General features: G+C 42.6%; 1 protein-coding gene across 11 annotated transcripts in view; it reads right to left on the minus strand.

Moving 5' to 3' along the window:
- Positions 1-21,708, minus strand: part of ST3GAL6 (ST3 beta-galactoside alpha-2,3-sialyltransferase 6) — an 85,781-nt gene that overhangs the window by 37,673 nt on the left and 26,400 nt on the right. For 2 of the 11 annotated variants that reach the window (XM_072138495.1, XM_072138494.1), the window contains exon 1: positions 9,600-9,780. The exons of 4 other annotated variants lie outside the window; for them this stretch is intronic. In XM_072138495.1, the coding sequence (XP_071994596.1) occupies positions 9,600-9,765 (166 nt within the window). In that variant the 5' untranslated portion in view covers positions 9,766-9,780. Of the gene's footprint in view, positions 1-2,775; positions 2,933-3,102; positions 3,252-7,011; positions 7,062-9,599; positions 9,781-21,708 lie in introns of those variants that run through there. 5 more of the 11 variants (XM_072138502.1, XM_072138496.1, XM_072138500.1 and 2 more) reach the window with 4 other exon arrangements.

The following is a 21,708-nucleotide window of genomic DNA, read 5'->3' on the forward strand; positions in this document are numbered from 1 at the left end:
GTCGGTGCGGAGGTCAGTATTTGTATTTGCCAAAAACAGATTAGAGAATACACAGAGATAAGGTATAATGGAAAGATTTGCACCTGTTCTGGTTTTTATTTTGGACCGGATCCTAGTTCTGGCTCACAATAACTGAACAAAACAATGGTGTGTGAATAAGGCTGTGCAAGCATTACTCAGCGGGAGGACTCAAAGCAGTATATAAATTGGCTCTCCTCCTAAAAGGAAGACAAGAGGCTTATCTAACCATATGGCGGTATAATGTATGAGATATGATCCTAAGGATTAACTTAGCCCCTTTCACCCATTAATGGCAAAATGGGCAGCCTGGCAGATATCCACCTCCACTTGAAATAATAACCAGAATAAACAGGGTTATATCCAGAACGGCAACGGGACACACAACAATAGTGGGTGTGCGAGTTACTGGTCGTGAGCTGGCGGGATTTTATATACCCCAGTGCAGATGACAGGACTCTAAGCATCATAGTTTCCTTGTGAAACAGTATTGCAGGACTGTTATCATGATGTTTTATGTAGAAGAAGGGACTAGATCAGTGATGGCAAACCTTTTTAAGAGTGAGCGCCCAAACTACAACTAAAAACCAACTTATTGCCGCTATGGCAATTTACGGTAAGCAATAATTTCACTTTGTCACAGCTTTCAATTGTATTGGCATCCGTAGGACACCGATACAGTAGAAAGCACGTAAAGAAATTCAGATCATTATTGTAGTCACCCTCCAGGGTCCCCCCAAACACAAAGAATTGTAGGGCCTAGAGCAGGAGCGCCAATGATAATCTAGCCCTGTCCACGCCTTCCCCCTCCTCCTCTAGTCCCAGGGAGCTAATGTGTTGCTTTAAGAGCACTGACCTGTGTGGCTTTGGACTGCAGGAGGAGGCCATAAGTCTTGTCTTGTGAACGCTATGCTGGGGTGATGGCCTGGGTGCCCATATAGAGGGCTCTGAGTGACACCTCTGGCACCTGTGCCATAGGTACGCCACCACTGGACTATATCATTATATAACTATTTTTCTTATTCAAGGCCTTCATTCCTTCTAAAAATCAATTTTTAAATTGCTAATGAGCCTGAAAGACTATGGGGTGTGATACCAAAGTTTCTCTGTGTTGAAGCTCTACTGCACATCTCACTCTCAACCTGCTCCTCCCCAATCCCTTTGCCTGCCGTAATCTCACACAATGCGAGAATGAGATGTGCTCCTGCACTGTGTAAGTCTGTAAAGCTGCAGCATGTAGGGGCTCTGGTAACGCCTACCAGAGCCCCTCAGGCTCATTGGCATAATTTTAACGGTTGATATTAGCAGGAAGGAGGCCATGGAAAACAAATAGAAGATCACGGTCACAGTCCCTGGTTTATCATGATGAATTTTGATGGAAGATTTCCTTTAATAATACACCATCTTAACATACAGATGTTATTGAATAGATTAATCATGTCATTTGCAGGTTTACGTTTTCAATCTACCTCCTGTGTAGACATTACATGCATCTTATACCTGTCTCTTTTACGATGTAAATTAAACATTCTTGAGTTCATCTGTATGTTAAGAAATTTTGGAAAAATTAATAAAAACTTATTTAAAAAAAAATAAAAAAATAATACACCATCTATATTTTGATGGATGGATGTTCTGATGATGTACACCCCTTCCTCTTATGGCATAGGGTGTGTATTTATAAGTCTCTGTTGTGGTTTCATAGCAATGTCAAAAATTGTGTGAAACATCAGAAAAAAATGTAAATGGGTTAATGAAGCCGCACGTCAGTGTGATAATGATACGGGCTCCTGTAACAGATGCCCTCCGTAACGCCGTCTATCCTGATAACAGGTGGATTGCTCCTGAGTACGTCACATACTCAAGATTTTCAATAAGACACAAAGACGCCTCTATGCGGAGCTCTCCGAGGACGACCTGAATAGGTGCAGGGCACCGACATAAGAGACTTCACAATCCTGACCTACAATGAGCTCTGACATGTAGATCAAGCAATGATTCATTGTATAAATGTAACTTGTGCAAACAGAGTAAATTCTGAGTAACAGATCGACTGGAGGAGATAAAAGAGAAGCCAAGTCTTATCAGAATGCCAATAAAAATCTACAGAATAATATCTCAGTGTTCTAATAGTACAAAAAAATAGATGTATCCAGCTATAGTTTACAATGATATACAGGTCACCATCTATAGTTAAAGGGGTGGTAGCAATTCCATACAGGGTGTCAGACATTGCTGAGCACAGCGTTCTGGTATCTTGGGAACTCTCGTTCACTGCAAACAAGTTCCAGAGATAACTGTTCGCTGTGCGCTGCAATTTCCGACACTGCTTTGCTACAGAATGGAGCTTCAGGACACATCCTGTCTGGCTGATGGCTCAATCCATCAGATATGTAAGCAAATGTAAAGAAGAGTCAGGAGGAATAGCTTCAGGGTGAGATTTGGTGTGGCTTTTTTGATGCAGTTGCATTTACCACTTGAAACACTCACGCCACATTTGTTTCACCAGTGAATATGAAGAACCCATAAAAAAAAAACGTATAAAGCAGTTGTAAACAACAGGGGAAGGTGGTGCAAAAATAAGAAAGACGTAGCTGCCCCTCTCCGGTCACCTGTCTACAGGGTGCATGTAGCATTGCAGTGCTACATTTGCGTCGTTACCGCAAAGCTAGTACCAGACGTGGCCTAAGCACCAGAGTGGTGCAGTTTCTAATATATAACTCATCCCAAAACATCCCCCTCCCCCCATCTACTCACAATTTCCAGATGCTGCTGCTATGGAAGGTAACATTTGACGGCAACTTGGAAAAAATAAAAATAAAATTAAGATTTCAGTGCAAATTCAGCAACAAATCTGTAATTCTGTATGTTCTATAGAACGTCCCTTGTGGATGTGTCCTGGTGACTGGTCTTAATGGAGAATGCAAGTCATTTATTACTGATCCGGGTAGATATTTATTTTGTAATCTGCCTGCTTCCTAACACCAGAGTTATTAATTATATAAACAGCCTCATATATAAACCAATAAAACCAATACAGGTGAAAACCCAGTATTAGAGAGTCAAAGTACAAAAGTAAAGTACCTGGCACGGTCACTGATGGTCCTGCTCTATGGTACCTCCCAGCGTGTATTCTTAATGTCAGCCCAAATTTCTGACCTCCCCTTTACTCATGTTTGTGATGATGGACGAGTTTTCACATAAGAAAAACAGTTTTCAACAATTCATGTCAATGTACATTAAAAGCTGTTTAAGTTGCTCATGGCAACCAATCAGAGCTCTGCTTTCATTTTCCCACAGCAGATAATACAATGAAAGCTGATTGCTCTAGTTAATTAAAAGCTGTGCTGTAATTGGTTGCTATGGGGTATAGATAGTAATGCATTTGGTTGAATCTGTTCCATTAATGGAGTGATTGTAATCCCCTATCTACAGGATAGGGGATAACAAGCCGATTAGTGGGCGTTCAACCCCAGCAATCTGGAGATTGGTGGTCCCATTCTCACGAATGGATTAAGTGGCAGGTCGAGCATGTGTCCTGCTGTACCATTCAATACAATAGGAGTGTCAGAAGCTGAGCACAGCGCTGGGGTATGGCTGCCACTCTCATTCAATATTAAGGAGTTGTGGAAGATGCTGAGAACAGCGCTTAACTACCTCCAGAACTATTATTGACATTGAATGGGAGTGATAGAGATGCCCAAGAAAAGGGCTGCGCAATATCCAACATTCCCATGGTATTAAATAGGACTTGTGCTCGACCTGTTGCTTCACTTATTATTGAGAACAGTACTCCTGGTCTTGTGATAGGACAACCCCCCGGTTTTGTAATACAAGACATGCAGAGACCAATGGATGGTGTGTGACAGGGGGATGGCAGACATCCCCGGGGATTCCCTGAATAGCAACAAGTATCAACCATACACATCCACCAGATGATAGGGGTTTGACTCCTGATTATATAACTTTGTGGTGTGTGTGAACAGAGTCATCCATGAATATCTACACATTACATAGCCATAGGTAGTGTTTACACGTGGCATTAAAAAATGCAACATAACAGCTGAGAAGAGGAAATTTGCCTAATTACATTGCTGTGAACATTGCGTTTACAAATCACATGCATTAACAGCACGTTAATGCATGTCTTTGTTAACGCTGTGTTAACACATGCCTTAGGGTGGTGTCACATGTGACGTATAGAACCCGTTTATAGTTATGCATTTTCAGTGCATTTTTTTTGTAAAAAGCATCAGTTTTTGTCAGCTTTTAATTAGGATAATTGGGAAAACCAAACAAAAATGGATGTGTTTTTTAACAGACTAAAAACGTGTGACACCAACCTTAACAACGCGTTAACGCATGCCTTTTCTAAACGCAATGTTGACAGCAATGTAATTCAGCAAATCTCCTCTTCTCAGCTGTTGTATTGCGCTTGAAAATGCACGCGTTACCGCCACATGTGAACTCGTCCTTACATTTTGAAGAGGGGTTTTCTTTTGTAGAAAAAGAAAACCTGTTCCAGATAAATATAGGTACTGCACATGACACCAAGTCCTGTACCCTCCCAAAATGCCAACCAGATTTGTAAAGTGCTGCTGAATTTGATGCTGCTATGTAAATAATAATAATCATATTATTGTTAAGTAGAAAATTTGAAAAAAAAAAAAATACTTACAATGTATGGAATATAGTATTCTATTAGAATAAATATGCCTCGGTAGATTAAAGCACAGAAAACAGTACAGTAACATGGAAACATGGAAATTTTGTTTTCTTCCTCTGATTATATGTACTTATGACAAAGTTTATGTTCACTGCCTGCGGCAGATATTTTCTGTGTTAATATGTACATTTCTTGATGGTATATGGAAGGGGACAAAAAACCTTTAGTAAAAACTACCCGATTTAAAAAATAAATAAACCACAACAAATCTGCCCCTTTGCACAAGTTGTGGTGAAAAGGCTTAACTTTCTTTTTTATTCCTCCCAAGAAACAAAAATGGACTTGTGTCTGGATGTATAGTGAATAAGTCAGATTCCACGTACATACTTTCTCTTCCTTCTGGCCGCGGACACACTAGAGGCAGAACACTGTACGAGCTGTTCATGCTGGGGCTAGTCATTTCTGGAAGGAAATGGGAGTAGTCGGCATAGGTGCAGGCAGCTGTTGTTAATATGGCAATAAACCTCCATTCCTTGCTGGAATAAAGAGGCAAGTGTTTGGAAGAAGGGAAAAAAAATGTAAAAACCTGTGGCCAATGATACTAAAAGCCCAGGGAGCGGAGCGAAATGTATTAAAACGTCTACAGTACCTGCTGTACCCTTCACATGAAATAAAGCTGGATCAAATGTGCTGGGGTTGGATTTCAGAATGTGGCCACCATGACAAAATAAAAACCTTGTTTTGGCACTTTCTCTTGTGCCTGATTTTGACAAGTTCTATTAAATGAAATCTACCAAATTCCATCATGATAAACCAGGGACGCTTACTCATAGATCCAAGCACCGTGACTGTGATCTTCTTATAAGTGTTATCCATGACCTTCTTCCTTCTAAAATCGACTTTAAAATTATGCTAATGCTGAAGAAGTTACCAAGGCTTCCTCTGCTCCCTAAGCACTTACCCCTTCCTTTGCCTGATGTGATTTCCCCACAGTGGTAGGGTGAAGTGCTCCTGCAACAAGTTGCTACAATGGAGGGACTCTGGTAATGCCTCCTAGAGCTCTTCTGGCTCATTAGCATAATTTTTAAAGTTCATGTTATAAGTAAGGAGGCCATGGATAACAAATACAAGAAGATAAGCACAGTCACGGTGCCTTGATCCATGAGTGAGGGCGCTTTCACACGATGCGTTGTGTCAAGTTTTTTTTATGCGTTGTTGACACATTCCACTGGCTTTAGCCTTGATCACATGCTGAGGTTACATTGTGTTTCCACTGCATCTGCTAAAACGCAATGTAACCTCAGCATGTGATCAATGCCGAAGCCTTTGGAAAGCATCAAAAATCGTAATGCAACGCAGCGTGTGAAAGCGCCCTCACGTTCAAACGTTCAGTTTTTCAGATACAGTTTTCAAAGCCAAAAGCAGGTTGTGGATCAGAATGGGTAAGAACATATATTGGGGCACATTTACTTCCCCGGTCCGGAGGAGATCCCGAAAGTGCATTGTCCAACAACAATGCACTGTGCCGCGATTCAAGAAGATTGTGTGCCCGATTTGCTAAATGTGACGCTTCCCCGCTCAGGTCCGACGGATTTCTCCATCTCCCTCCTGGTGTATGTAAGCATTGGATTGCGACACAATTTTTAAGTAAAATCCCGTGGTTTGTCCAAATCCGTTGGATCGTCCCACAGCCCGCCCCCCAATTTGTGTCGCATGAAAGCCGGCGCGATTGTGACCAAATCTGATCACGTGCAACCCAATCACCTACTAAATACCTGTCCCAGCGGCGCGGTCTGCGAAAACGTCAGAAAACCCGACGGAAATGCGGCCTCGGGACCCTTAGTAAATAAGCCCTGTTGACTGATACTATAGCTCCTCTCTTTTTGCTTCACACTGGTTTGGACATCGGAAACTGCATCTGAAAAACTGAACGTTGTTATGCAAACAAAAGTAAAAAATAATTCTTACTAAAAAAAATGAGAGGTGTCAAATTAGAAAAATATAGAAAAAATAATAATAAATGCATACATTTTTCTCCCCTCTCTACTTGCTTCCCATACTTATCCGCTTCATATTCTTTCCATTTCTCTGGGACAATGGTGCGTGAACCTCTATGGCTTCCCATGTTCTTACCAAATCCAAATATGTATCCCAGTTGAAGGTCAGATTATTTGCATGAGCGAAGGTCCCAAGAATCAATAACTGATCGCTCATATTCTGGACAATACGAATGTTTAAAGTCGGCTTATATGAATGTCCAAAAGTTTTAAAAAAATTAAAAAAAAACTTGGAATGGGTTAAAAAAAAATAAAAGCAGCAATGCTCACTTGGTTATGATCTCCTATTCCGATACTGACCAGGTTCCTAGCTGATCTCTAAATTTTGGTTCCTCTACACACATAGTAAATAGAGCAAACCCAAAAACTAGCTGCAGGGCGACTCCCCTAGTCCGGTGATTGGATGAGAAAAACCAGGACGTAGATACTGATAGGAAGCTGGAAACGTGGGAAGGGAGAGAGATTGCTCCTATTTTTTTTTTATCTGTTCTTAAAAATTGGATGTAATAACAAAAACCATTGTCCTCCCATTTCCAGACGTCAGGATAAGTATTAATGGAGCATTCATAGGTTAGATCCCCCCTGGAGTGAGAGATAACTACATTATATCACACACAAATAGTCACAAGGTTTTCTCCTATGAGAAGGCAAGGACTATGTAAAAGGTGACATATCCATACAATAGTGCTGGAAGTACAATACACAAATTGTCTGCCTCCTTGTATGCACTGGGATCACAGAAGGTCAACTACTATTATGGAACATGTTTGCGTTTTGGTTTCGATGTCTACAGAGAAATTGTAGGATACACATATTGTAATAGCACTGTACAAACAGTACACATGTATTGTAAGCACAAGAAAGCCATGCAACAGAGTGCGACTCGGTCTATGAGGATGAAGGGGCGACACAAGAGCTTACAGTCTATGTGGATGAGGGGGTGACACAGGAGCTTACAGTCTATGGGGATGAGAGGGTGACACAAGAGCTTACGGTCTATGAGGATGAGGGGGTGACACAAGAGCTTACAGTCTATGTGGATGAGGGGGTGACACAGGAGCTTACAGTCTATGAGGATGATGGAGTGACACTGGAGGAGACCGTGCTTATACAATGGTCACAAGAGCTTACAATCTATGAGTATGAAGGGGTGAGACTGGCGAGGACAGTACTTGTACAATGGTCACAAGAGCTTACGGTCTATGAGGATGAAGGGGTGACAAAAGATGGGGTCTATGCCTTTGATGATGTATCAAGCACGTGATAAATTGATAAATTCCCCCCCCCCCCCCATGTTTCTTGCTGGACAACCCCTTTAACTATTGAAAGTGGATGATTTTGATCTTATGTTCACCTGTAGCTTGCAGAAGTGTCTTAGAAAGCTATGGGAGTAGTACCACAACATATTCAATCTCTATATTTATTTTCAGAACAATGAAACAAAAACATGTCAGATATAAAAGAACAATTGTACTTCTCTTGTGTATACATATTCATGACCTTGGACCTGAAATATTCACTGTTTACATAGCAGACTGTGTTCAGCTAACTGGAAAATGAAAATAATTTTTTACACCAATTAACAGCATTGACCCCCTAGATGTCACGGCAGCATATATCCAATGCAACAGCCCGTTAAAGGGATTGTACCAACTTCTAAAGTTTTCTCCTATCAATAGCATAGGGGATAACTAGTCGATTGAAGTGGGTCTTACAGAAGAATGGAGGTCCCATTCTCACTAACTGACGTTGCTCCATTAGTAGGACGGGAGTACCCAAACTTGCTGAGCACAGTGCTCCATTCATTAGTGGGATTGGGACCCCCATTCTATGGATTACTGTCGTCAGTGAGTCCCAGCGTTCAGAAGCTTATTGATCAAGTTGGTCCAACTTTTATCTGGGCACCAATGTCAACGCAGAAGACTATTCCCCTGCACATACTTATTAATAAGAACCGAAACCATGACTGACAGTGAATGAATGACGTAGACGGGCAATGCAAATAAAAGATCAAAAGGTTAGAAAACACACTATATATACATACATACATATACACATATTATATACATTATTCCCTACAATCAAACTTTTTATATTGCTGTACACCTCATCTTAGATATAAAGCCTTATATCTTATTGCATTGGGCCAACATTATTTTCGATTAATTCAGGGAAGGAGTTATCTCCACATTATGTTTTTTTTTGTAATACAAAAAAAAAAGGCTCAAATGAGACAAAAAAAAAAGTGTGAAACAGTAGTACAAGGAACCAAACAACTTAAAAAAGTGCCCCCCTCCCCAATATAATGGTACGTGAAAAACATTCCTATAAAAGCAAAGCCTTTGTAGAGCTCCAAAAAGTTATCAAGCTGTAAAAATAAAACAAACAAAAAAAAAGAAATAGGCCCAATACAGGCCAGTCCTGAAAGGGTTAAAAAGGGTTTTTTTTTTTTTTTTTGTTTTTTTTTACAACATTTACAGGAATTATTACCGTAAAAAAAAAAAATAAAAAAAAAAACACATCTGTTCCTGCACAAGTCCAGCACTGAATAACAGGCTGAGAAATTTTTGCAGAACCATCCAAATACCTATAAATAACAATTCCCTATAACTTCTGCGGAAAACAACACCCGTCATAGCGAGGCTTATCAGTAATCCGACACGTGGAAGCACTTTCACTGAACCCTTCATAAGAAACTATAAAATAAGAGTATAAACAGATAGTAATACAGATCTCATGGACTTCTTATACAGGATGACAGGTTCTGGAGAATCGAGAGTCTAGAGCCATTCTCCGGTCTCACAACTAATGGACTCTTATATTCTTAGACTTGTACTTAGTGTATACTTCTGTAATACCTTGCCCTGTGCTGTAATGGGAATTTTCACTCAATTCCTCCCTTCTGCCGCCTGTGATGGCCGTCTTGTCCCCCGCTGTCAATGACTTGCCAAGTCGGTGACCACCCAGCGTGCATTTTTCATAGACGTCATAAGTAACTCTGTGCCGCACATTGGGCCTGGTCATGATACAGACAGAAAGCAGCAAGATGGGGGTCCGGACTGAAGCTGAAGGACAGGTGGAGGGTTATTTTTACTCCCTCCCGGTCATACACGCTGCACATGTACAGGGACATCTCCATTACAGTTTATGGGACAGGAATAAGCCAATGAACAGCGCAACATTCACTATGAGGCAGAAAATTGTGCACAATGGGGCTCATTTATGAAGGGTCAGAACGCCGCACTTTCGCCGGGTTTCTTGATTATTTGCGTTTAGCGCTGAATTGCCCATCGGATTGTGTCGCATCGACACCGGCTTGCATGCGACAGAAATCGGGGGGCGTGGTCATGGGACAACCCGAAGAATTCGGACAAACCGCTGAATTTAAAAAAGGAAATGTGTTGCAAGATCAGCACTCACATGCACCAGGAAGAAGAAGGTCAACTCCGGCAGACCTCAGCGCGGAAGCAGGAACTCGGGCGCACGATCTTAGTAAATCGCGGCAGCTCCGAATCCTCGTTGGACAACGCACTGCAGGATCTCGACAGGACCGGGTAAGTAAATCTGCCCCATTGTCTTAACTCATCCTAAAAGTTGGTCACTCTCCAAGCAAACTGGTGATTCCCATAGCAATGACAATGATGTGTTTGAACAGGTCAGAGGAGGAGGGGGGAGACACATTTCCTGTGCATTGTCCTTCTGCCGCCCCCTATGAATCCCTTATAAAAGAAAGGCTAAGCTGTAGACATAACACTGTGCCCCACGTGGCTACTGATACTCACAAGCAGAGACTGTGGCAAATTTCTGAGACTTTACAGATTTCTACAGCAAAAAGTAAAGTCTGTGTATTGATTTCTTTTGGTTTTTTAATGATAATGTGATGGGGCCATGTGGCTGTCACATTTATAAAGCTATTTAGTCCTGACTTCCTATCCTCATTAGGAACGCTGTAGCCTCAGGGGCTTTGGGGGCCACTGGTTCTGCCATGACTGCAGGCGGTGATAACCTGAGGAAGGCGTTTTGTCACTGTATATACCTGTAACGAGCCGTAGTATGTGATTTGGCAGCAGGTAGCACAGACGAGAAGTGGTCCAAATACTAAAATACCCAAAATTTGCTTCATAAGGTCAACAGCCACTCTTGTTAAATACTTAAATACTCAAATATTGTGTATTACAACAGGGAGACTTTGGCTCTTTGTCACATTTTTCAGCCAAATATCAGTGTGGTGCTGCCAGAACTGACATTATTTGTTGAATTTCTGTATTTTTTGGCAATGGTAGCGCAGCAGCATCTGGCAGGTCACAACACAACCACATTTATTTGTAAAGCAGGCACCCTAACCCTAACTCTAGTCAATGACAGCATAAGGGGGGACCAAATCAAGTTCTTGGAAGGGTTATGTCCACAAGACATAAATGCTACGGATTTTACATTGTCACAAACTGTCTGCCTTCGACACTGGGCCTACTTTTTCCTAAAATCAACTTATGCTATTGAGTGTGTTACCAGAGCCATTCAGTGCCGTAGCTTCACAGGCTGTTATTCTGTGAAGAGGAAGCAGGATTACAGATCAGTAGCCTTTGACCTAAGACAATCTTAAGTACTAGGGTCCACTCCCCTGTGTGAATGAAGCGGTAGTATTTGTTACACATCTACAAAGCTGAGATCCCTTGCCCACAAACGATTTTCTCGTACGAGTGCTGTCTTAGTCGGCAGCGGATAGCAACCCGTCTCACTGACAGTCTATGGTGCTTTGCACAAATCGGATGTTTTTCACGGTCTGTTGATCCCACAAGATCCTATCAAAGAAAATCGCATCTGATCTAAGTTGTGCATGAAATTCGCCAATTGAAGTCAAAAGTATGCATGAAAAAACGGAAGTTGCCCAGAGCTGTAAAAATCTGATGATCAGGACTACAAAAACGGATGGTCACATAGCACGAGGACTGAAATCTGACCAAACCGGTTAAAATGAGATGATTTGTCGTGGTTTGACGTAAAAGCTGTTGTCACACAGGGGATTCAGGAGCCCCCATACACACAATTGCTGACCCTCAGCAGTCTCGTGTCCTCTATACTGTGTAGTTCATGGGAAAATCCATTCATGTGATGGGAACAAGACCCGATCATAAAACCCCCGACATATGAGACACGTTACCTTCCAGTCACCAGCTTACAGAAACATCTGCTGCTCAGGGAGAGAGACAGAAAACACAAAGATTTCATTGTGTCTGCGCTGGCACGCGGCCTCCCCCTCACAAAATGTTTACAAGTCATTAAAAAAAGAGGAGAACATCTGGGGTAACGTCAGGCAGGAGGATCTATTGTTGGTGGGGGGATAATAAGACGGGGCCCAACCGGCACCAGCTTGTCAGGTCACTGCCCACCATCACGTTATATATTGTACACAGGCCGGACAGCAGCTACTACACAGGACAGGAGATACACTGAGGGGGAAGCACTTCCTCCATAGACAAAATCAAGACAACCCCCATCATACTCTGTACATGATGTTTAACAAGGGGCAAATCTTACTGTGCACTGAATGCTGAATTATATATATATATAGGTCAGGTAAAGCTCCTGCTGTATTTGCCAATCGTATTCATACGGGTAATAAAGTGCCCCTTTTGGCCTTTGGATGATAAAACATGATCCCATGGTCTAGGTCGAGTTGGTGTGAAAGAGCATCCATGAATAATTCGGTAGACTACGCTACACCAAATGCGTAACCTATCCCATTCATGTCTGTAGACCCTTCCAGCGTATAACTAAGGCCAAGTTCACACCTGCGTTCTGCAGAAGCCTGGATGTTTTTTCCACTATAGACAACAATAGCAAGATAAATTAAAATACATTTTCATGTTTTACGTATGTTTATATTTACCCTCACGCTCCCACAGAGTATAATCAAGACCCTACCAATGCTGGTGTGAACTGGGCCTAAGACTTTGACTAAAACCATGATGTGAACAGATCTTTAGGGATGATCTACACCTTCCAGCCTATTGTACATAAGTCAATATGGAGAAGGCTCTGTATTGGACGATACATGACTATGGACCTGTATATCCACTAGGTACATGGCCTTGCACCATATACTAATTATATGCTAAATTAGATTATATGCGGAACACTATTTATTTTACTAGAGAAGAAATATATTTTACAGTTTATGAGCAGAGCTGCCCATACATGTTATATTAAAGGGGTTGTCCAACCAATCAGTTGGACAACCATTGGGCTAAAAGTCCTGCTTGATGTTAATGGAGCTGCCTTAAAAGGTAGCTAAGAGCCAAAGTTTTCCTTATCCCATCCTGAAAAGCATATTTGCATATTTCCCAGAATCCCCCAGTGGAGCATCAATGGCTATAAGTCTATACGTGCAGGCGGCTCTGAAAGGAGAGCTCTTACTTCCCTGACCGCAAACCCTTTTATGAAAGTCTACTGCCAGATTTGGGTACAGACAACCATAGAACATGTATGACGGCCTCTTAGTTCTCCCCCAATAAATGCCCGATCATTTACTTCTCAGGTTCTTAGTTTTCTCTCTATAGTCTATACGCTTTGTCTCACGACAGTTCACAAGTGGCATTATGGAGACTTGCCTAGACCTTAGGTGACCTGCATAGAGCAAAGAGACTTCAAACATTCCCAGCACTCTGTGTCTGAACAGGACCCTGCTGATATAGCCCTGACATATAGACACCTGTCTACACCACAAAGGCCTCCTTCAGCAGCCCTATCTATCATCAGCCACACTCAATAGCTTAGCTGTGAATAGAGGATTTACTGTATTCTCTCTTTGTTGTGGACCTCTAGCCATTTCCAGGAGGAAACAATCTATTACAGTGTGAATAGCAGAGTAATACACCTGTGACATTTTACGTGCACACTTTAAAGAGGTTTTGCGGTAGCTGAAATGTTTATAATAAACATAGAGATTATAGAAAAATCTACCATCAATATCCAGCATGAAAAACCAGGGACACTCACTGATAGATCCAGGCACCGTGACTGTGGTAATCCTCAAATATTATCCATGGCGTTCCTCCTTCTACACTCAACTTTTAAAATTATGCTAATTAGCCAACAGGACTCTAAGGGGTGTAACCATAGCCCCTCCATGCTCTCAATTCACAGGCTGTTACACTGTAAAGCACTTCTTCCCTGCTTCTTCAGCATTACCCCTTCGCTTGGCCTGATATAATCGCACACAGTGGAAGATAATATTCCTGTACAGTGTAACAGCCTTTGAAGCTACAGCACTGGAGGTCTGAAGGGTTCTGGTACTATAATTTTACAAGTTGATTTTAGAAAGAAGGAGGCCGTGGATAACAAATATAAGATGATTACCACAGAGCCTGGATCTGTGAGTAAGTGCCCCTGGTTTTTCATTCTTTATTTTGATGGTAGATGTCTTTAAAGAAACTAATATATATATATATATATATATATATATATATATATATATATATATATATGTTATAACTGTATACACACATATACAGACAGCTGGACACATGTACAGCAGTATTACCCAATAATTTCCTCTATGAGCAAAGACTTGGCACTTCTTAATAATACTTTGTACCATGTACACAGATGATTAAGGCGTAAGAAACTCCGCCAAAGCAATAAACTGATATTGGCTCTGGTATTCACAAGAAAAATAACATAACAACTTAGCTGTAAGTGTATAACGCTGGATTGGAGTGCGACAAAACCAAGCAAAGACATGACTTTTGGATATGGGATGGACCCTCACTTCGTCATAACAGCTCAAAAGAAAAGGGGAACACTGTGTCGGGTATAAATAAACACAAAACACTTCATTGTATGGTGTCAAATAGGCCACAGCTTTATTTAAATCACAAGACTAAAACAGTTAAAGGAGGAGTTGGGTGAATTGCTAGGAATGGGATTCACCTATACTGTGAGATCCCCAGCTGCCTGACATACAGCCCACCGGCCAGGCAGCAATAAAGGGGCGGCACGCTCTGGCTTGCCATTCTAGCAGAGCCAGTCCACTTTAAGGGCACCAATGACCCTTGTGAAGATCCTCACTCCTGTGCTTCACCACCGTGCCCGCCCCTGGATGACATTACCATTAAGACATCCTTCAGGCTGGCCACTTCCAAAGCTCAGCCTGTTCACCACCATGAGGTTTAACATCCTCTATGAGTTAAAATTAAGTCCACCTGCAAGTCCACCCAACTCCTCCACCGCCACAGAAGAGGCCGTTTGACACCTCAAATGGACTCGACCCCCCACAAAGCCAATAAACTCTAGTTCTCAGAGATGTTTTTTGCAAAACTAGTGAGGAAATGTCCAAGTAAAATAGTACAGCCCAACTCTACAAAATGTAACCGACTATATAGTAATGACAACAATAATAATCTACTTAAAAACAGTGAAGCGGGCAATCATAAAAGAGTAACCATGATTCCAATAAACACATGGGGGCTAACATACCCTCTCCTATTAAAATACAAAAATTACTGCACCTCTGCCTAGCTAATGGTTCTGTACAGCCAAGACCAGTAGTTATGATTCATCAACACCAGGATCCAAATAAGTCCAATATATACCCTTAATATAGATCAGAAGACAATAAGAGAATAGATGGGGGGGGGGGCATTTGTGTGTTTTTCGATCTCTTGCTGCAGTTTCTGACCAGACTTCCTTCTTCTAATATAAATTGTTGTGCAGGCCAACAGTTCAAGTTGAAAATTAGGTTTTTGACCAGGACCAGCACCTCCTTGGTGCTGCCCGCTCTTCCTGTTGGCATTATTCATTGCGCCTGCATCAGTTTCCAAGGACATCTGAGAAAGGCACCATTCCTCCGGCCGCAAGTCACCTAGCTCAGAGGACCCAATTTATTCTGCACCATTCCTCCAGCCGCAAGACACCAAGCTCAGAGGACCCAATTTATTCTGCACCATTCCTCCAGCCGCAAGACACCAAGCTCAGAGGACCCAATTTATTCTGCAAGCATGTGACATGCAGGGATATATTAACAGGATCTGTAGAAACCGAGGGCCATACCCGTGATGGCTACCCTTCCACTCCAGGAGGCCATGCCCGTGATGGCTACTCCTCCACTCCAGGAGGCCATACCCGTGATGGCTACTCCTCCACTCCAGGAGGCCATACCCGTGATGGCTACTCCTCCACTCCAGGAGGCCATACCCGTGATGGCTACTCCTCCACTCCAGGAGGCCATACCCGTGATGGCTACTCCTCCACTCCAGGAGGCCATACCCGTGATGGCTACTCCTCCACTCCAGGAGGCCATACCCGTGATGGCTACTCCTCCACTCCAGGAGGCCATACCCGTGATGGCTACTCCTCCACTCCAGGAGGCCATACCCGTGATGGCTACTCCTCCACTCCAGGAGGCCATACCCGTGATGGCTACTCCTCCACTCCAGGAGGCCATACCCGTGATGGCTACTCCTCCACTCCAGGAGGCCATACCCGTGATGGCTACTCCTCCACTCCAGGAGGCCATACCCGTGATGGCTACTCCTCCACTCCAGGAGGCCATACCCGTGATGGCTACTCCTCCACTCCAGGAGGCCATACCCGTGATGGCTACTCCTCCACTCCAGGAGGCCATACCCGTGATGGCTACTCCTCCACTCCAGGAGGCCATACCCGTGATGGCTACTCCTCCACTCCAGGAGGCCATACCCGTGATGGCTACTCCTCCACTCCAGGAGGCCATACCCGTGATGGCTACTCCTCCACTCCAGGAGGCCATACCCGTGATGGTTACTCCTCCACTCCAGGAGGCCATACCCGTGATGGCTACTCCTCCACTCCAGGAGGCCATACCCGTGATGGCTACTCCTCCACTCCAGGAGGCCATACCCGTGATGGCTACCCCCAGGGAGGGGGGGGGGACATGATTTTTATTTTATTTTTTTATTATATAAATATTTTCAGTATGTCTGTAGTATATATCAAAATCTTACTCCTTTCTAAGCCTCTCCCAGTATATCAGTAAAGCAAAACACAAGAATGACCTTTCAAATTGATTGAACCAAATCGCAAAATGCATCAGAGGCCGTACTTTAAATGTGTTTTGCTAGATTACAGGCTATTACCATTAATGAGCAAAGTTTTAGAACCTAATGTAATAATAGTATATATTAAGCCTGCTGGTCTGAATACAGACAGCCAATGCCCACCTGTTCATATATACCCAACAGCCATAAGAGGCATTTGTTTCCGTAACTGTGTTCAACTTATAACCCGTATCTGGGCCGACTAGATAGTGAGCCCCACGGGACAGGGACCCATTTGGCAAGCTCTGTGCGCTATATATAAAGAATTATTATAATTCTAATTTCAAATTTAAATTCGATAGTAAGGTCTGCAAAATAGCCCAAACCAAAAAACTTACCGACTTGAGAGGTGACAACTAAATGGGGAGCCATATTTAAAATATAAATATAACCATAAATATATACATATTTATATAGGTAGATAGTCCTCGAGGCCCCAAAAGGTCAGGCACACAAAACCAGGAAAATATGTTCCATTACCGCCAGCCGCCACCACAGGCTCGGTGGCACCGCCAGCCACCATTAGGTGGCTACTCTCATCTCCCGGGCTCCCCAAGGACACCACCCTGTGAGAGCCCCATACCCATGTGTGCCTTGACCAGAAATAAACCAGCCAAAATTTTTTAAGGTGTGTCACTCCCCTCCGACTCCACCTCCCAAGACATTTTATACCAACCCCGAGGACCCTCCACCCGCCAGAGATACCACATCAATTTAAAATATAAATTTTCAACTTTTCTTTTTTTTTTTTAAACATACACCATCAGTTGAGGAGCACAACTTCCACATTGTAAAAATAAACCAACATCACTCCCAGGGGGGAAGGCTAAATGATCTGTATAATTTAAAGTCGGAGACCGACTGAAGGTAAATCCCCTTCCTCCATCATTTTCCAGAACTCCAAGGACTGAGGTTTTATGTAATCCCATCAGTCCAGCCCCATACTTTTTTTATTTTTTATATAATAATACATGCGTACATGAAGGCTTACACTACAGAGCTTCTGCTATAATAAATATAGACTAAGGCTGCATGTACTCCACTTACTACTGCCCCATCCACCTCCTATGCAATGTATACATGAGCACATGTAGTCTTATATTACAGTGCTTCTCCAGTAATATAGACTGAGAGTGCATGTACTCCCTCACTACTGCCCCATCCACCTCCTATGTAATATATACATGAGCAGATGTAGTCTTATACTACAGAGCTTCTCCAGTAATATAGACTGAGGGTGCATGTGCTCCCCTCACTACTGCCCCATCCACCTATGTAATATATACATGAGCACATGTATTCTTATATTACATTGATTCTCCAGTAATATAGACTAAGGGTGCATGTACTCCCTCACTACTATCCCATCCACCTCCTTTGTAATATATACATGAGCACATGTAGTCTTATACTATAGAGCTTTTTTTTTTTTTGATAATACCAACTACATAACAGCAGACCCAATACACAGGGAGGGGAGGGGCAATAACCTGCATCCCTAATGGTCAGTGACTAAGATGGAGGCCACATACACAGATATACAGAGACTATGATAACATTATAAGTGGTTGTTATAGGAAATGTCAGCTCCCAGCTTCATGTGATCTATGCTCTCTCTCCTTCCCAACCTGCTCCTCTCCCACCAGTGTGTGATACATGTGACCTCCTCATAGAGAGCACAGTAATCGTGACATTTATCCTCAGCCTTTCTCCTATCACACGTCTCCAGCTCACCAGGACTCATGATGCTGCAGTAATATGTGATGTATCAGCCATGTCTGCTGTAAGAGCACATATGAGTTGCAGAAAGCTGTGTGAGGTAATAAACATCCCATAGAGATCCCTGTGTGAAGCAGATACCTGCACAGCCATGTCTGCACTATGTGAGGTAACTGGGAGCAGGTCACCCCTGCAGCATGTTCACATAATATTATAAAATATTTCTCCCCAGTAACATTAAGCAGCCATATCCACAGTGTATGAGGTAATAAGCTGACATACAGTCATGTCTGCACTATGTGAGGTAACTGGGAGCAGGTCACCCCTGCAGCATGTTCACATAATATTATAAAATATTTCTCCCCAGTAACACTAAGCAGCCATATCCACAGTGTATGAGGTAATAAGCTGACATACAGTCATGTCTGCCATATATAAGATAACTGGGCTTATATTCATTAGGAGATTATTACATAAACTCCTGTGTTAATTATGATTTCTGAGGTAAAAATCCTTCTATACCTGATGTAGAAGCTGATTCTACACTAATACCTGATGTGTGAGGTGTATGTGGTCACTACATTGTGATATAACCTCAGTATTATACTCCCCCAGGCAGCAGACATGTTTCTCCATGGTCTTCTGGTGAGAGAAAGAGGAAGAGAGACCCAGGACAGGAAGTGATATCTACTGCTGGGTCCCACCCCTCTCATAGCACCACCCTACCCTACACTCTGCCCTCTCAAAGCAGAACCCACCTATATTAAATGAATACAACTACATAAAAACTTCCAGCGTTCTAGGTCCCCCCGTGCCAAAGTCATGTCCCCCTTTGCTTATGGCTCCGGGGGTTTCTGTACGTCTGGCAAAAAAAAAAAAACTTGCAGGATGATATTATTATATACGGCAGATGTAAGCATGTAGATACTTTGGGGAAATTTATGTACAAATATATATCAGGGCTGATAGAACAAGCCACGGAAGGAGCGCCACCTACAGGGTGTGGGTATCATACACTTGCGGTAGACATAATAGCACTGAGTATACACCAAAGTGTATTTCTCTGTAAGACTATTTGCCTGCGTTATGGATGAGGGTTATGCCCCCAGTGACGCAGAGCATTACAGGGCATCGATAAGGCATGGAGATAAATCTCTCTCTCCCATGCCCAATACTCAAAGAGGAGGGGAAATCCTGGCCCGGCCAGGCTTGTGCATGGCGCGTGTAGGTGCCAGGAGCTGTTCTTCATTATCTCACATCTAGTATCCAACCTGCCTCATACAAAATTTCAATATATTTTCTGAGCAAGACTATTCCCTCTGAGCACATCCACACCCCACAGCTCAATTACCCACTAGTTGTGATGCTGAGGAAATACAGAGGAACATCAGTTTTTAGTTTGTTTGTTTTCTTGGAATAAGGCACACAGTCTAGATAACTGCATGAACTATAAATGTGTTCTTTGTTGTTTATTTAGTTGTTTTTTTTGCAGCAGCAGCAGCGCCCCTGTTTTTGCTATATACGGACATTGTTTCCATGTTTCTACACATATGGCCATACAGCTTGAAGGGGTTGTCGGGTGACAAGTAGTTAGCTCTCTATCCACAGAATGGGGTGCAACATCCCTGCCGATGCAAGGCAGAGAGGTTGTTGCGAATACGTCCCCATACCAAACACTAGCGTGCCTAGGCCGCAACCGCCAGCCACTCACTCACGAGAATGGGTGTCTGTTGTACCGAAGATGAACACAGCAGCCAGTCACGCATGCACTGCTCTATGGCATGGACAGATATAGCCGAGTATGAAGGTCAAGTATCTCTATTAGGCTACATTCACACAAACATATGGGGGATGTATATACGGTGTATATACGTCCCCCATACATCGCAATGGCTTCACAATGCTGTACTGGAGCGGTAGGGTAGCCAGTAGAAAGATAGGACATGTGCTACGGTACGGTGGGCAACGGCAGTGGGAATATAGCCTTAGTGTCATAGAGATGAATAAAGAGACTGGCGCCATGGAGAGGAGAATTGTTGACTCCTTCCCTACCCATAGAGATACATGGCGCCATAACACGCTGAAAGATAGGACATGTCTTAGAATTTCCCCGTGTACAGAGCAGTAAGGTGCTGCACTTTTGCTCCATGCGCCAATTGCCACATATATATACATAAATATATCACCTGAATATAAGATAATTTACTAATAAACAACTATTAATAGTTCTGCACTAACTTTTTTACCTCATCAGCCAGACATTCCTGACCTAAAAATAGGGCCTAACTTTCCTTCCGTGTGAAAACCCCTTTAAGGCGCTGGAAGTCAAATTGGATCACATGACCCTCCATCAGCGGCCATTTTATGGAAAGTAATGGCAGCTAATGAGGTGAAAGACCTGAACCAGGGGCTTTACTTATACATATAGTAAAACTGATCTGCCTTCTTTATATGTAAATGGTAAATTACCCAACATCCTGCCCCCACACTTAAACACACATAATAGAAAATATGAGGTAAAGTGGACAACCCCGCTAATGGGCCAAGAGCTCCTAACTAATGCGGATAGGGTTTTCATTAGTAATGACTAAATGTTCTACCAAAACCAACCCTCAGGCTGTTCCTGTCTGTCTATCTATCTAATTTATTTTGTGGGTGTAAACTGACACAGTCATTTCAATGTACATAAAGGTGTTTCCATGGATCAGTGTGGGGGCCGTAGAAAACTCAGAACAGGTCCAATTCCTGCTGGGAATTCCTATGGAAATGTGAAAAACACAGATGACACACAGGTGTCATCCATATTTACACTTCCTAGGGAATTTTAAGTAGATGAAGTTGCTCCTAAGTCATTTCTGAAGTAAAATCAGGTGTAAATGTTTAGCAAATTCTTGTTCACGTATAATTAGATCTCCCACTGTTGTATCTACACCAAATGTGGACAATCTAAAGATCATTGTTGAGATATACTAAGTAAATACACATCATCTAAGGCTGTGTTCACACAATGCGCTTTAATGGCGTCTTGAAACGTGATTCAATCGCATTGAGGAGTTTATCCCAAACGTAGATGCGTTTAGACAAATATGGGGGACCAGCAAAATGTAGAATTTATTGGCAAAACACTTGCTTCTTACTGAACCGATGCATCTTCCCAAAGCCCAATTCAAGC

The sequence above is a fragment of the Engystomops pustulosus genome, chromosome 2 (genome assembly GCF_040894005.1).
Source record: "Engystomops pustulosus chromosome 2, aEngPut4.maternal, whole genome shotgun sequence".
NCBI lineage: Eukaryota > Metazoa > Chordata > Amphibia > Anura > Leptodactylidae > Engystomops > Engystomops pustulosus.